We start from the raw sequence: 18,147 nt of genomic DNA, 5'->3' as shown, positions 1-18,147 counted from the left end.
AAGCACCCCTGATTCCTAGGACAGTCAAGTGCAAACTAAGTGAATGCACATATATTTGTGTTGTACCTTTCAATCCTATTCAGACAAGAAATCAGCATGAACCACATGTTCCTCAAATGAGAGGATGTTTATTCACGTAGATGTCATCTCAAACATTGCAAAACATAGCCTTCCCACTTCTTCCCAATGCTGTGCAAGACCCATCATCTTCAAGTCAACATGTTCCGTTTTCAGAATGTTCCTCACTCAAACCCATTCTTGGCAGCTCCGCATAGAGAAGTCACACGCACACAACTGACCTTGAGCAACACTGCCACCTCCAGCACTGTGTCCAGTGCACATTCTTCTGCACTGAGGTGTAGCATCTCATAATCTACAACAATGAATAGAAACATATTCATCTTCCTGATCTGTCTTCTTCTAATCTTTCTAGGAGTGTCCTATAGTCTATGACTGCTGACCTATTACCCAGTATTCCCAGAATGCATTAATCATTTTAAGTCATAATAATGTTTTCTAATGAAGAATAAGCTACAGCTGTTAAGGAAAGGCAAACGTTAGGCTAGTTTTTGTAGGCGTATTATGTAACAGTGCTACTTAGTGAACTCTATTTTGATGTGTGCAAATGACATTAATTAGCACAAGCAGAAGGTTAGCTTTATGACTCTGAGCATTTTCATCTAATTAGATACATAGGAGACACTTGTGGATGCTAAAGAACAACACACTCAGTGAAAGCTCCATTGGAATCAATGGGAGGCAATGGTTAGGCAATGGGGTAAACTCTTCAATGGACTAGATCTTTACCCAGGATGGTAACTTGAGTTGTTCCCAGACTATTAGCCCCACACAACTTTTCATCTCCTCCATTAGGAATCATTTTCTACTAGTTATGGATCAAAAAACACCAAGTGAAGCTGCAGTGACTGCCATCCTCTAAGAACAGGTAAGACATATCTGTTAGGACTGAGAAGCTGCCATTGGACACTCAACAGAGAAAGAAGAGAGGTTGTGTGGCTTCTTGGCATCCTTTGCAGCATCACTGTCCAGCAGACAAACAGCCAAACATATTTCCCAGATTTGGGGTGTTTTTAAATGTTATTTAAAAAAAATACTTTTATTTTTGCAATATATCTAATTTTCTAGTACTGCTGCATTGATTCTGACTGAGCTGTATGCCTACGACTGATACTAATTCCTGTGTTCATCAGTCCATCAGAAGAACACAAACACAAAGTGATTTCAGTCATAGTTATTTTAGACTACAGTTACTAAATCTTCAGCTATGGAGCCAAAATTCAGTTAGGCAGCCACAGGTAAGAACTATGTTTTACCCCTTCTATTGCAGTTGGACAGGTGCAGGGGTTATGCTTTGAAGCACCATGCTGATCAGACTGGGATTACACCTACTAAACCACCTGGCCAAGTTCACATTAAGTTGAGCTCTGATGATCTGAAAAGCCTATCTGAAAGGTAATTTACATTCATCAACTGAAATAATCATAACTTATTCCCATTTCCCCTCAAAACTTCCATACATAAACTTTTCACCTATGCTCTCTGCTCACACATAGTTTTGCAGAAAAGCTGTCCTAAAGGTTAAGCTGGTTGGAGAAATATGTATCATATATATGCTTTCACATGGAGGAGAAGACAGCTCTACTGTGCTCTTCTCAAGACTCATCTATCAGCCATTCCTGGGGCCAGTGGGGCCATGAAACTCAACAGCCTGCCTAGAACCTGGAGTTATACAGACCTGGGGTTATACAGGCCATATTTCCTTCACCTAAAAGCCAGCCAGCATGATGGGAGTTCAGACATGATCTGCAAGTGTATTTGTTTAATAACATGGCCTCTCAGTTCCACTGGTAGGAACTTAAACAGGGTTGGCTGTCATAAAAGCTTGACTGCTCTCTGATAATGCCCTGCAGCACACAGGCTCTGGCTGCAAAATATTTTGTTGACACCTAAGACCTCCACTCCTCTGAGGCAATAAAAAGGCAGATAAATAACCAACAGGAGCCAGAAAGTGCAAGGGGGCAAATGCATCCGATTAGAGTTTCCGCAGCTTTGCTTTAATGCTAGGAGTTATCATGAAAATGGCCAAATGAAGAACCAGCACTATTTTTTTGTGTGTGGACATGAGAAAGTTTGTTCTCTTTCATTGTGGGTTTCACTGGTATTTCCACCAAGAAGGACAGTGCTTTGAAGCTGGAGGCTGGGTATGTTCCTTAGGAACTGGGGGTGATTCCAGAACGCAATTATATTATTAGTACAAATAAAGCATGACATTTCCTACTACAGCACATCCAGAAGGAATTTTTACATAGTTTTTAAGACCCCAGAGTCACTTCAGCGCGGTGCAGGCAGCCAGTCACGCTGGAATACCAGCTGCTCCAAAGAGCAAGGACTAGTTAAAAGAATTAAGTGTTTAAAACTTCTTTTAACTTTTCTTTGTCTTGCTTCACTGGTTTCCACTAAACCGAATAGATGAAGTTACTGCATCATGAGCAATAGTTGAATTACAACCATGAGCATACTTTTCTTTGGTGAACTTGTAGAGAAAACGAACACCATTTCTTTTTCACATACCTGAGGAATAAAAGCACTCATGGAGAGGAATCTCTCCCACAGGGAACCCTGGTGTACTTTGCAGTAGTATTTTATTAAGAGCTGGAGAGTTCAAGGGTCTCACAAATGTAAGTTTTCAATTAGCTTTCCATTATGTCCCAAACAGTCTCTAAATACTCAACTAAACTTTAATCCAATCACTTGATTTGACTCCAAGCATGATTTATCTTTTAATCATCATCCGTTCAATGAGGGGGAAAAGAAAGCAAACTTGTTCTTGGCTCATCATGACTCATACATGAATTTACTGCGATCAGAGTTGTGTTTTCCTTTTGGCTGATGCCTTGGCAAGTGCAAGCATTGGCTCTGGCTTTCTGTTTCAGTATGATCATTCCTGCTCATTCCCCATCCCCCTTCAAAATGTTGAATAACACTACATGTTTGTCCTTTATACCTTTTCCCACTGAGGCATGTGATTTTTTTTTCCCCTTAGTGTTTCATTAATCAAAACTGTCTGCTATTTGACCTGCACTCACAATATAAAACACGTTTTTAAGAGGGAGCTCACTATTTTAAATGAACGGTATTGTTTTTTTTATCTGGGAGGATGTGTTATAGAGAGAGCACAACAACAACATGACACAGACAGCAAGTACCTTCTGGTATTTGTCATGCAGCCAACACAGCATACAGACAAGCTCTCTGGAGGAGCTTCATGGTGCCACTTCTTCTTCTGGGAGCTGCAGCATCCCATTCCCCAGCTACAGCTACATCAGTTTACAGCTTACCTCCCAGAGACACCTCAGCCACATGCTTTTGTCTTTGTGCAATAGCCACAGTTAAATGCACCTTACCAGTTAAAATAAGTGCACCCAACTTTTGCCCACGAGTGGCACGACCTGCAGAGCCTTTGAGGCTTTCAGAGTTGTGTAACATCTCCCACGCATTATTATTCATGTTAGTGGCTGGTGAAACAGTTCCAGCTGACAGAGTTTGCATAAACTGCTTTCATCGTAATTCACCGGCTGCCCAGAACTGTGAAGCAGCAGAACTCTCCATAGCAGACACGTTTCTCAAGAGATTTTCCATTGAAGTGTTCTTTACCAATCACAATGGCTAGAAATACTGGACAAATTCCTTCAGGCTGCCACCAGCTCAAATTTTGATGCAAGGCTAATTGTGCTTGAGGGTCTTTTCTGAATGCTGTTTCAGGTTACTAGAAAGGCTCTATGTCACTCCAAGTGACATTCATCTCCTGAAAATTGGTGTAGAGGCTAGATCCCTTCATTCATATTTGAAAAAGAAAAACGAGGCTACTGGGAAGCAATTAATCTCAATGCCCTCTTCTAATTTGCTGCCAGCATTGGTCTCGGGAGCTGTCTCACTCAGTTCCATTGTCAGCATCTGCTTTGTAGGCAGCTCCAATTAGGCAGGATGACTTCGTGATCCAGGTTCCCATGCTATCCCCAGCCAGCAGGTAGTGGGTGGTATGTGCCTCACTGATCTTTGCTTGTTGGTTTGTCTCTACTGGTCCCTTTCACAGCTGCTGTTGTGCATCCTAGCTGCTGGCAGAGTTCCTGCCTGTGGCCCAGTTATTCCCAGTGTTTTAGCTATTGAGAAGGGTGTATTCTACCTCCATAGGACCGACTAATTAGTTCCCAGTGCCAGATCGTGTTTTAAATCTGACTTTTCAGACTATGGCACTTGTCATTGTAAGTCTTCAGCTAGGAAATCAGATGTAAGCCTTCAGTAAAGGCAATAATGACCTATCAGCCTTCACAGATCATTTGGTGGTCTTGGAGACTTTGAGTCAAGACTGGATGCATCTTTATAAAAATATTCTTTTGCAACAAGAAAATCCCACTGGGCTTGAGGCCAGAGTTGCTGGGTAACAACTGAAGGTGTGTGTTATCACGGCAATCAGAATAGAGCATCATAATGATTCCCTTCTGGGTTTAAATCCTATGAAAATTCACTTCTTGTTAATGCTGAATTCATAGAGCAGGAATTCACACTTGGGATCCTACCCAAGAAAACTGGCAGCCAACACAGCAGATCTGAATACTTCACTACTTTTACAGTGGGAGACTGCATTTGTGCTGCTGGGAATGGCTCTCAGATCTTTTACTTTGATCCTCATTTTTTGCCACTGCCTTTTTTTTCTCTCAGTCAAGGAATCATAACCTTCCTGTTCTGCAGAGCTGCCCTAGAGAATAGTGCCCTGTTAATCATCTCTGGTTCAGTGCTAGGAGGGAAGTGTTGGAGATGGAAAATTAAACTTATTTTTGACACACAGTTATTCATCTGATCCACATCTTCTCAAGACTTGAGCTCAGCCTTCATTGGTGTGAAACACACTCCTTTCACAAACAGAATGACCACTCCCCACGCTGCTGGCTCTTCTATATTTCCCAGACATGACCTGGTAGAAAAAAAGCAGGAAATGCCAAAACATAGAGTGAGCTTACCATCAGCTGAGCATCCCTGAAAGAGCATTGTGATGGTGGCCTGCTATCCTCTCAACCCACTGGGCAATAAGTAAATAAGCAACTAAGGTTCTTCTCTCCCCTCCTGCAGTGTTATGCTAACATTATGCGATAGCTCTGCATGAAGAGCAGGTTTTGGGTGTGCTCATTCTGCCCTCTGTGTCCACACATTTGAGGTGGCTGGTAACAGCCAGGGAGAAGGAGTTCCTGGCTGGAGAGCAGAGCTGAAGCATCTCACACACATGGAGGCTTTCTGAAGCTATTGTTCTCATTTTATAGTGTGAACATGTGCTGGCTTCCCATAAAGCAGCAACAGCTGTCAGTCAAACAGACATCACTCTGTAAATCTGCCCCAGCAACTCTGTTTCCAAACCCTGGGTCTCCAGGCAGGTTTATGAGGTGCCGCCTGCACGATTAACTACTGCAGAGAATCGCAGTGCAGGTGCAGTGAGCAGGAGGGAGCAGGGCTGGGGGGAGCAGGGGAGCAGGCTTCAGCCATCAGGGTCTGCCATCAGCCTGGACTTCAAGCCCTGCTCACTGGGTGGGTGCTTGGTGAGGGCCTTGGGCTCCAAAGTCCCACAGATTTTACACATAAATGGGAAAAACCACAGGGTTTCTGATGGAGGTGTAATCTAGAGATGCATGAGCATGGGTCTCTTCTCTCTGTCCTAGCCTTTTGTTGGACCATGGTGTTTCTCCCCATCTAAAGAAAGCCATTAATAACTGCACTAGCTGTAACATGGACTGAAATTATTCCTCTCCCCAGAGCTATTTGTCACAAATTACAGAGGTATGGATGTTCATGAGCACTATCTGCAGTCTCTGGAGGATGTCTTATGTTAACCTTCCTGTGTTATCTTTCAGGTGGCTGAGGAAGACACCATGCAATGCAGGACAAGCAATCCTCCTAAGGCCATCACACAAGGAACTTTCATTCAGAAGTTTCCATGAGCACTTCACCTCCCTTGAGATCCAAACTGCAATTAAGAATAAGCTGATGTATGTATTGTGTCCCAAAGACAGCCATTCGCTTAAATTAGCAGTTACAAGCCCCAGTGCAATGTCTTGGATGAGAAACTATTTGTCAGCAACTGTCCAAAGGTCATCCCCTGACTCATCAAATGCTCTGTGAAAAAGGGGGAAACCACGAGTGACTGTTTTTATTAGAGATAATACCTTCCTTCTCCTATAATACCTTCCTTCTCCTAAGGAGACTGGGATTAATTTTCAGTATCAGCTATTAGCTATAGCTATTTTCAGCTATCACTTTTAAACACCAAGGACTTTGAAAGCAAAGACTATCTTGACTAGTTTACATTAATAAAGAAATAAATCAAAGTTGAATGAACAATCATTCACCAGTGCCTTTCCCCACAAACTCTGACATCTGATGGTTCTGCCCTGTGAATGATAAAGGCCCTATTGCTTTTTTTCACTGAAAATCAACATCCTGTGTATGCTATGATAGTTTCATTTTGCAATTATTTGAGCAGCTCAGAAATAGACATTAGTTCTTTGAAATTCTCTTGCTCTGGAAATCCTCCTTCTGCTTTTCATTACGCTGTTACATTTGTTCTCCTTTTAGGTTAAAAAGAAGCACATTCCATTGTTAAATTATAATACTTGCACTTTTATTTTTTGCCCCCCAGCATTTCACATTGTGTCCGGTACTTCAGGAACACCAAGCATAGCATATGGCTCAAAAGAAGGTATAGGGACTCAATGGTCCACCTCTTTGATGCAGAGAGATCAAGCAACCAATTGCCAGGTCAGTTCAGATACTGCAAATCCCCCTGAGCAGCTGTAGTTCAGCACTATCATTACTAATGTTTGTTGAATAAGTTATGCCACTGAGTGCTACACTCTCTCACTTGGATAATTCATTCTCCCAAGTTCATTTGGGATCCAATCCCCAGCTAGGCCAATAAACACAGTGTAAATATAAATAATGAACAGATAAATTCCCAAGCAACCTCTGAATACTCTCAATGACTTCAGTAGGAATATTCCCTGAAAGCAGGCTTATACTCAAGCTCTGTGAAAATCCCAGAATCTGCCACAGATAGATTTGTTTAGGTGATGGCGAGAGCAAATAGAATGTAAGAAAGTAGCTCCCAGAATGAATATCCCTCCTGTTGTAAAAATCTAAGACTGCTTCATGAGACTTAATGTGAACAAGTTTATGGGGCCGGATAACATGCATCCCAGGGTTGTGAAGGAGCTGGCTGACATGGCTGCCAATCCATTCTCCATTGAAAAGTAATTGCTGTCAGGCCGAGTCCCAGGTGACTGGAGAATAGGAAAGGAAAAGCCTCTAGGAAATTTAGATTATTTGTTTCACATAAATTCTTTACTCAGAGGGTGGTGATGCACTGGAACAGGTTGCCCAAAGAGGTTGTGGATGCTTCATCCCTGGAGGCATTCATAGCCAGACTGGATGTGGCTCTGGACAGCCTGATCTGGTGGGGGTAACCAGCCCTAAGCTGGGGGCTGAAACTAGATGTTCTTTAAGGTTACTTCCAACTTAAGCTATTCTATAATTCTATGATTTTATCAATCTATTATTCTACAAATTGGGAAAACTATTCAGGGAGACATGGTTGCCTAAACCTTCAGAATTCAAATCAAAATCCAAGTGGTCCAGGCTCCATTGTCTAACACAGACATAACAGATATACTGACTCACAAACTGGCTGTCATTAGCCACTACTGATGAAAATGACCAATAACCAAATTTTGTCTCTAGATCCGGCTCAGTTTGAGGATGATTTGGGGGAAATGACTGTTGAGTAGATCCTGAATTTACACTTCATAATTAACAGCATTCTCCCCCAAACTTTGTACTGGTTCCACTTTGTTTATTGTTTGAGACTCCTTAACCATACCTTCCAGATATGGAAAGTGCAAAAATGATCCAATCAGTGGTATTTTATCTCCCCATGTGGCAAAATCAGGGTCAGAAACATCAAGAGTTCAGCAAGTCTGAAGCTGTGATAACGTTGGTTTGTGTGAGGCATGGGAACCTCAATTTCTCTTCTGAGGCCTGATCTCTTTCATAGTTGGCTTTCTAAGGGAAAATCTTTTCTTATTTTTTTCTCCCTCTTCCACTCCCCTTCCCCCACCTCTGCTTTGTCCAGAGACTTTCTAAGAAAGCCAAATTCCCCTGAACATGCTAAAAGATGGTTTGCTGGAACATCTGCTTTCCATCTGTGGAGCCAGACATATCCCTAGGCAACACTATTAGCAGAGATGGATCTGGAAGGGAACATTAAGCACTGAAGAAGCATCTGCTGAGAAAGAGGAACCCAGCACATAAAGCTAACCATGTTATTTGCCAGGTATCCTTGTTTCTAACCATTGCTCCCAGTGGACAACCATCTCTTCCATATTCCTATTCAGGAGAAGACCTGCTGTTTTCTTGCTGATTTAAGTATTTTCAAGTGCCTTACTTTTGTGCCTCAGGTGATCAAATGAGAACTACCAAGTGCTCAGTTAAAAAGTGGCTGTTGAAAAGTATAAGTACTTAAAAGGGAATCCTAAATCTGGGAACTGCAAAGCACCTACAAGAAGTCAACAACACAGCAGCAACTCTGCAGAGGTATTCTGAGTAGAGTTGGTGCAATGTGCAAAGGTGAGGAGCTGAGATAAGAAGGCTTTTCCAGTCTTCGTTTTCTGCATAGCAGTGCCCAAATCTGTTTAGTAGTGTATAGAAAGGACTCCTGGGATCAGACATGCAGCTTCAGTGCCATGAATGGGCAACAGAGAAAAATAGTGATTTCTTTTGAGACCATTGCTTGCACATAACACTGGAAAATACAGTTATATAGTTTAAAAGACAATGTTGTAGAACGACCTCTGTGTTGACTGGCTCAAATTTAACTCTCAATTCTGTCACCTGAAACTGTGGCCATTTCTTTCACCTCTCCCAGACACATCCTACTCTGTAAGTGCTTTGTCCCTTGTTGTGATTCATAGGAGACACTGTCTGTCACTATGGAGTTTGAGGGCATCATGTTAAGGATAGGAGCCTGAAGCACGGCTAGCTGGGGAAGACCTCACATTGAATCACAAGTTTCAGAAAGAACTCCTTGCTTTCTAAGCTCCTTCTCAGAGAGGGAACTAGGTGTGGCTAAGTCTAGACTTAGCCCCAGACTTTGACTCTGCTAAGTGACTGCACACATCATCCTTTAAATGTAAAACATAGTCTAAGTTTGGTCTCTCAAGTACTTTTGTTGAAACAGTCAAAAAAAAGATTGTTTATTGAGGTAAATATAAGAGATTCAAAATTGCCATTGATAATTTTACTAGCTACATTAGTGCTAAATAAATATCTTAGCTATCTTAACAAGGCTTGTGTTCTTAATTTAACATCGAACCCTCACTCAGAAACAGGACATAGCTTTTTGTGTGAAGTTAATCATTTTATAGAGTTGATAGAAGTGCTTAATGCCATGCTTCAGGAAAATCATCCAGGCTTTCTCTAACTTAAAATATGTGTCTTTTCCATTAATTTAAGTAATTAAGATACCACTTAAACTACTTCTGAAGGAATTTAAATATTCACTTAAGAATTGCAGAACTCAAGGAGGCTGAATTTGCATTGCAAACTTGATTTTAATTTCTGGTGGTGCTTAACACATTTCATCCCATTTGTTCATTATCACAGGAAGAAAAGTCACAAATTGTCATATTTGACAATTCCCACTGTCCTGGTTTCCAGCATTTCTCAAGATGCGACCCACCTGTTAATCATTTGAGGACTACACTTGTGACTGGTGCAGTATCTGCAAATTCCAAGTGCTTAGTATGGTCTGAGAAGAGCTACAAAATACCTACAGCATCCAAAAGATGCGTAATTTGTGTATGAATCAGAAAATACAGCAAATATATTGGTGTTGGTTTACTCAATGTGAGGTAAGACTGTTTTCCTTTTTAACATCACATATCTTTATCCCAACCACTCTCCCACTAGAAGTGCAGAAGATGCAACTGGCTTCTGCTGTCAAAAAGGGCGTAGTCACATGTTTCTGACAGCATTACAATAGGGTTTTGTTTGTCCTGTTATAGGAGAATGTGGGGCTATTAACACTTAACCAGAAAGATAAAGAACTGTAGTTTGTTTCCTCATTCAGTTACTGCCTACTGAAACCAACAACAGTAACAATAAAGTCCCAGTGTGAACCCCCCTCTAAACAGTAGACAGAGAGATTGAACTGCTTCAATGGGTCTTCCAGCAGAAAGGTAATAGAAAATTTGTTCTCATTTATTGCACTCATTCATATTCTTCTGTAGTGAATAGCTAATAAAAAGAGAAGCACATATGCTAATTACCTTTGAGTGTAGAAGAATAGGATCCTTCCCCTGCTGAGGAGCCAAGAAGTATATAAATCATGAGTCGTACTTGGATTTGTAACTAGGGGAACTTTTGCAATAATCTTCCACAAGGACACAAGCAGGACTCTGCCCCAGACAGGTATTAAGGGGGCATTAATGAACATGGAACATAATTTTCCTAATATCTGTTAGTTTGAAGTCTGAAATACTTCAATTAACTTGATTCAGACTGCTGGATCAGAGAATGGAGGAACCTTGTTACAGCTTCGAGGAGGAAGAAACCACTTCTGAATTTCTCCTCTGGGATCAAGATCCTAATGATGAACTCCAGCTAGACAACCTCCTTCTGGACTATTCCTCCCTGGCAGACCATTTGTTCCCTTGGCCTTCCTCTGCCAGCCCACCCACAGCCCCCATTAGCTCGGTAGCCCCGCCGAGCCCGTTCGACGTAGCGCCGGAGCGGGCGCTGGGTGCTGAAGTGGACAGCTCCCCTCCGCCCGGCCCCGCCGCGCCGAGCCCCGGCAGCGCCCACCGCCGGGCCGCCAACGTCCGCGAGAGGAAGAGGATGCTCAGCATCAACTCGGCCTTCGATCAGCTCAGGTGCCACGTTCCGACTTTCCCATACGAGAAGCGGCTCTCTAAGATCGACACGCTCCGCCTGGCCATCGCGTACATCGCTCTCCTTGGAGAGATCCTGCTCTCTGGCTGCGAACCCAAATCCTACGTGGAGCAGTGCCTGAAGAGCAGTTTGCAAAGCCACCGCCAGGCAATCTGGAATACAAGTGGTGAGCAAAACAATTACTTTTCTTTTCAGAGATTGCTGAAATCCTTTGGGTTGCCAGTGAGAGGGAATCTACCAAATCGATTTTGAATATCGCTGGTCACATTCAACTATCTATGACCATTTAAAGATTATCTTGAGTTTCTCAGACATGTTACAGTTTGACATTGAGAACTATGTTACACAAGAATTTTGCACTCTAATTTCAGATTTAATTTCAAGTATAATGGAGTGGATATGTTCGCAGTTATATTTTACAAGACTATTTATACTTTAAAACAAAAAGCTGACATTCTATTCTCTATTTGGCTTGTAAGGGTTTGAATTTTCTACTTGCTTCCACCATTATATCACTTCATCTGTCCACTGTACACTGAAGACAAGAAATTTCCTAAGTGCCCCATGAGTAAGAGTGCAAGCAACAGGTCTTTAGATGACTTTTCATACCTACCAGTGCAGAAGGAGCCAAGGTGGATTTTCAGTAGTTCTTGGCACTTTGCACTGTACGGTAATTAACATCATTTCTAATTTGGGCCCCCCATAGTTTAGGTTCCTTAGGATGTCACATTTTGGAAATGGGCTTGGAAACAGAATTGGAACATAATAAGAGAAAAATCATTGTGAAAGAATAACTCACAGGGAAGTGTCAAAGGGACAGAGCCCGCTTGGGAAAAGTGATAGAAGTTAATTAAGTCTTCATTACAACTCTCCAAAGTGTTGAGAACTTTTTGTTTTGTTTTCCAGCTGCCTCCACCCCTAACAGACAAGTCAGTTGATTTAAAACAAAGCAAACATCTCTCATAGGTATCAAGTCTTTGTCAGGAGAAGAGCTCCACTTGAAAACAACTGAACGAACAAGGTCAATTTTCTGGAGAGGCTGAATGTGTTAAACTCTAATGTAAAGGCTTTTAAAGTAATGTGGTGTGTGCCTACTTTGTTTTCCTTTCTTCCTTCTGTTTGGTGCAGATCTGACAGCCCGCCTGTCTTGGATAAAGTGGGATTAAGAAATACCCAGAAGAAATACCTCTAAAGGCAACATAGTGCTAACCTGATGACCTGACTGCTAGGTACCAGCTGTTAAATTCTCAGCACTGCAAGCAAATACATGGCACTTGCAACTATACTAAGGGTTGCTGATCACTTTCCTTCTGCACATCCAACATTCAGACTCTTTTAGTGTCAATTCACTGCTGTTTAGCACCTTCTGCTTTCTTTCTCCTACTTTCTCGCACATTTATAGACTGCTCTTACATGAAAACAAAGGAAAACTATCTCTACCAACAAAAAAGCATTAAAAATCAGTGCCATCTCATTCACAGTATAAACACCTGCAGTCTGCTGTCCTGTTCAGTCAGGATGATGTCCAAATCACATTTTCAGTGCATGGGAAAACATATCCCTGCCCTCAAGAACAAGCTAAGCAATTCTCACTGTAAGCTATTGCTTGGCTTAAGATGTCCAGGGCAATAACTGTAACAGTTGCCAGTTATTCAGTGCACAGAGAACATGAAAGGTCCAATTTCCAGACATTTCTGTTTATCTCTCCCAAGTTTCCCTTGCCTTCCTTCTTATATGAGAACTTTAGGATTTCCAAATCCAAACAGTTCCATATATAAAACCAACAATGGCTGTTAGTGCTTGCACCTCCTTCATTTCACCCTGATGGTTCACGCAGAGACAGTACCTGCTTTTTGATGTCTTCTATAACAATACTCCTTCCTTCAGGTTTGTGAATTGTTTTAAGGATGTCCTAGTTAGCTCATGTTGCTCCAGGAACAATTAGAAAGGCTCTGCTAAATATGTCCAACACCAAATTTCCCCCACTTTCCTGCTGAAACAGATCAGAGAGGCAAAACAATATGCTCACATTTGGCAAACAATTACCAAAGAGTTGTTTACACAGAAGAGCCATCTCATTCTGCACCCCGTGGGTACAATAAAGGTTTTCATATTAGCAGAAATAAAAACAACTCTAAAACAACCCTGCAGCCATCAAGGTCAGTGCAGAAGAAGGGAAGGAGATGTTTCAGGCATGCAGCAGCAGTTCCCTGTTGCCCAGGGGAGACCCGTGATGGAGGAGACTGTCCCCTTGCAGCCCATGGACACCACCTAGAACACATCTCCCTACACAGCTGTGGTGGAGCCTGTGGTGCAGCAGTGGATGTGGCTTGAAGGAGGCTGCAGCCCATGGAGAGCCCCTGCAGGAGCAGCCCTGGGAGCTGATGCCTGCAGTGCAGCAGGAGGCCTGCAGGAACTGTTGCCCTTGGGAGCTGTGCTAGAGCAATGCCTGAGGGATGGCCCTGTGGTATGGAGCTGTGTTGGAGCCATACTTGAAGAGCTGCAGCCTGTGGGAAACCCATACAAGATCAGCTGGGGAAGGATGACTTCCATGGAAGGGACCCACATGGAACAGGGGAAGAGAATGACCACGGAGGAACAGTAGAGATGATGTATTACGGGCTGCCCACAGCCCCATCCTGTGCCACTTAGAAGAAGACAGTAAGTGAAGGTGTATAGTGTGAAGGAGTTTCAGTTTGCTTTTAGTTCTCCCTGCTCTCACTTGGTAGCAATACGCAATAAATTACATTTATCTCTCAACACTGTGTCTGTTTTGCCCATGATAGTAACTGAAGAGTGATTTCCCTGCACTTACCTCAACACCTGAGCCCTCTTTCATTGTATTTTCTCCCCAGTTCCTTCATGGTGGGGGCCGAGAGAGCAGTAAAGTTTAGCTGCCTGTCAGGGTCAAACCACCACACAGATACTTGGCCCTTCTGTCAAGGATCTCCAAAAGCCTGTCTGGAGCCTTAAGGAAATGAAACCATCCAGCCTCTCACCTGGGTACCCTTCCCCCCCCCCCATCCCCCCAATGACTCTTCTGAAGCAGACTGGGCAGGTACAGCAGCATCAAGAAATCACACTCTTGAAAGGGTAACATTGTGATCATCTCAGGTTTGTGATCTGCTTGCTGTGGATAGACAACTAGCCTGGAGATGACACCAGTACCAAAAGCATCCTAATGACAAAAGCAGGAAAAGCTGTCCTGTAACAAAGGGATTTTGCTCAGTGTGAGGACTCCAACTAAGGAAGGCTTTAGCTCTAGGTGTCAGCTAAAGCTGAAGCCTTCCTTTGACATGCAGACTCCCACCTTAGTGCCCCATGCTCCAACAGCAATGTCAGGAATGACAGAAATATCTACTGGGCTTCATGCAGTATAGTTCCGTCAACAACACCATTGGGATCCTATGGGAGCTGCCAGTCATTTGAGTGCAGCTGGCCTGTGGAGTGCATGCTGGCAAGCTCCAAGAAACACCTAACTATAGAAGCATGCTCACCTATCACTGCTGCTGTCAAGGAATCCTTGCACAGGGCATGACTGTGAAGAACAGGCTGCTGGAAGTTGATGATGAGACTAAGCTAGGAAAAAATGGAGCCAATAAATCCTGAGACAGGATATGTAAAGATTGGGGTTTGGGTGGGAGTCAAAACCAGAAATAAAAATGTTCCCTTTGGGAGCTAAAACTCTAACCCTGAGCTCTTGAGCCAGTAAATAGAAGTCAATACATTTATTGCCTCCATTAAAGCTGATGAAGCTGTTTCTTCTCACGCACGCTCAGGTTTGATACCCGTATCATTCAATTGCTTCATTGCCACATTTGATTTATGTTGGCTGGAGGGTACAGTCTGCCCCTCACTGTCCACCTTGAGCTACCTGGCCTCTGATAGGTTTTTAATGATGACACACCAGTCAAAGGACTGTTCTTGGGTACAGTCCTATTAAACTATATGGACACAATCAGCTGCTAAGCAGATGAACGTATCGTGATGCATCATAGTCTCTGATGTATCACTGTTTAAGGAACTTCCCTTTAACCAAGATGGATAAAAGCAAATTAGAGGGCTGGAGCACCTCTCCAACCCACTCTTTACTTTTCAGTTTCTTCCAGATGCTGGAACTTTTTCCCCATAAACAACTACATTGTTCCCATAAATGATGCAAGTTTTATCATGCACACAAAAACTTAATTGTACAGCAACCCAAACACAGTAGGACAGATCCTGGTGTAGGTCAGTATTTTAAGATGGCTTTATGAGGACAGAGGCCTACTTGAGGCTCTTCAGTCCACCAGCTTGTTCTTAAAGGAGCGCACTGACTTTCAAAACAGCTCTCAATCACCACCCTGTGATGAATGAGGCTCCACCTTCCTGGTCTTTTCAGGTCACTTTGGTAAGAAAATTGTGAGTAACCTGTTACACTTTCCTTCCTCCAGAACCGAATTACTGATTCTTTCTGAAACAATAAAACATTGTTCTCCTTTATCAACTTGGAAAGTCTGGACCAAAAGAAATTGCTTCTCCATTGTGAAGGAGGATCAATCCTTTTGAAAAGGCTTTGGTAACTTCCTTAAGTTACCAGGAGCTGACCAGGAGGTGAATGGACATTTGCTTTTTTTTTTTTCTTTCTTTTTTATAGCACAGACTTGCAGCAACAAGCTTCATAACCAAGAGATCTGTTATAAGGATGTTACAGTCCTAATAGGCAGGTTACTCCAGGCTGTAACTGTCTCTATTCATACAACATTATAGACCATGCTAGATCTGTTTAGGAGAAGGCTGAACTGCAGGGAATGGATGTGTTAAACTCTGCCTTAAGCAAAACACCAACCACAGTGTCTTCACTCCGATACATTTTTGGATGCTGAGCACATTTGTAAGATAAACTCACTGTTTTCTCTCTGATAAGGGGATTGTATAGTCCCTTGGGAGCAAGGCAATCAACAAAGGAGCTCCCTTCACCACCTCCTTGTTATAAAGGATAATAAAGCTTTTTTGTACCTCTCATGCTGAAAATCCCTACTCCTGAGAGTGCTAACTAACAACATGGACAAATCTGCAGATGGTTTGGCAGCCAGAGCTGATACAATATGACAGCTGCTGGTGATTCCTCCATTGTCCTCACAAAGCTTTGCAGGTCTTTGCATTTGAATCTCAGTCCAAGTAAGACCAGCTGTTGAGGAGGAACCAGAAGAAAAGAATTCAAGCCCTTTCTTCCTGGGCAACCAGGCCTAGTACTAGCAGTTCATATTTCTTACCTGATTCCACTGGCCACTTTCTCAGCTCAACAGCTGATATGTTATTTGCATCACTGTATCTTCATCACAACGTCCATTCATGTCTTCATCAGATAGGGTGGTAGTTAGATACAGCCAATGGGGCTCTGAGCAACCTGCCCTAGTGAAGGAAGTCCATAGCATGAGAGAGTTACAAGAGATGTTCTTTAAAGATCTCTTCCAAATCAAACTGTCACTGGGGGATGAACTGATTGAGGTCACTCCTACAGAGAAGGACTGGTCACCATTACATTGCTCTCCCTTCCTAACAAGGCATTTTCTATAGGTCTATGCACAGGGACCCAGAATATTGCTGCAGGGGCTGTAAGAATGCCTTAAACTTCAGGAAGAGTCTTCTAGGCCTCCTCAGCTCATTTTGTGGGAACAAAGTACAGTTAACAATCACCGTGTCAAATTTTAGATGACTCCCAGTCTATTTGCTTAAGTCCAAGCGCATTAGAATGGAGTGACACCAGAGACAAAATGATTCCAATCTCGAAGGTAACTTCTTGCCACACGTGAGGAATTAAAATCAGATTTGATTTTGCAATAGCAATCAAATCCTGCATCCTGGGAGGCGTTCGAGCAGAGGGAAATCAGCTGCAGATACTGCCCTCTTGTGGCACAGGCTTAAAATCTCGAGTTTCCAGGAAAAGCAGAGGATAATTTCAGTGAGCACCGTTTCTCCAGCTCAGCAGCAAAGCACAGTGAACAGGAAAATGAAGATAGACAAGTGTGTGCATAGATATTTATTTCTGCTATTAGGTTATATTTTTACATGCCCACCTCAAGCAACACCCCATGTGGTTTATCTTTCCAATGTAATTTTTGTGCATCTTTCTGCCCTTTTTTCGCACACCTTCCACACAGAAAGATCCTGAAATGTTCTTCAGCCTAGTACTTCAGTGTCTAAGCATGCAGAAACATGGTGTAGTGCAGCTCCCCAGGGAGGTGAGGTGACATGAGTAGACACATGAAACTTACAGGCAGAGCATCTGCTGATCTTGCACAGCCCCAAACGCACGACCCAAAATTAATCAGCCTGGGGCAGACATGGAAAATTTTAGCCCAGACACTGTGGTGTAGACAAGTGAAAATGGAAGCAAAGGAATGAGAACAGCAATCTCAGGTTGAGCTATTTGGAGTGCGCATAAGCATATGAGTCCCTGTCTCAGAATTGGGAAGCATAAAGCTTCAGGTACAGAGATTAGCAATTAGTATTGGTCATAAGAGACCACAAGCCTGGGCTCATCCTCCTGACAAGTGTTTTCCCAGCGTTCAGTGCCCAGCAGGCTTTCCTCTCACCCACCCCTCCAGCAACAAGCAACACTCACAGATGAAGCTTATCAAAAACCCATTTCCTAGGTCACAGAGTGAGACTGAAGTTGGGACTTTCAAAGAAGGACGTTTGCTAAATTGCCACAAAGCTCCTCTGACAGGAATCTGATCCTGATAGCCTCTGCACTGAGCTGCGTGCAGGCATGCATACACACACACACACACACACACACACACATCCTGCTTGAGCGTGCAAGAGGGGTTTCTCAAGCTAATGTTTACACAGTTCTCTGGAGGGCAATAAAGTTATATGAACTGTAGCCACAATTATTGGATGTTATAGCACTAGACCTAGCCAGTGAGCTAATCTGAGACCTGGTTTTCAACAAACATCAAATTCTCTCGCTATTTGGATACCTGTATTTCAGCCTTGTGGTTCCCAAGGCTGTTGCCTTACACAGCACTCTGCTCACTCCGTTATGAGCATCCCCTCTCCTCATGCTGTCTAAATCACAGGAGATAGTTCTCACAGTGCACTCATTTCCTCCTATCCCATTTTGTTCTCCTTCTGTGAAGGTACAAACCA

At 42.9% G+C, this 18,147-nt stretch overlaps 1 protein-coding gene across 1 annotated transcript; it reads left to right on the top strand.

Moving 5' to 3' along the window:
* The first annotated feature begins 10,482 nt into the window (after nucleotides 1-10,482).
* Nucleotides 10,483-12,445, top strand: LOC116653692 (pancreas transcription factor 1 subunit alpha-like). The gene is made up of 2 exons (XM_032445979.1): nucleotides 10,483-11,176; nucleotides 12,139-12,445. The coding sequence occupies exons 1-2, from the start codon at nucleotides 10,636-10,638 to the stop codon at nucleotides 12,174-12,176; spliced, it is 579 nt and encodes a 192-aa protein (XP_032301870.1). The 5' UTR covers nucleotides 10,483-10,635; the 3' UTR covers nucleotides 12,177-12,445.
* The last annotated feature ends 5,702 nt before the right edge of the window (nucleotides 12,446-18,147 follow it).

This window comes from Coturnix japonica, chromosome 7, assembly GCF_001577835.2.
Source record: "Coturnix japonica isolate 7356 chromosome 7, Coturnix japonica 2.1, whole genome shotgun sequence".
NCBI lineage: Eukaryota > Metazoa > Chordata > Aves > Galliformes > Phasianidae > Coturnix > Coturnix japonica.
This window is presented reverse-complemented; position numbering and strand designations above follow the sequence as displayed.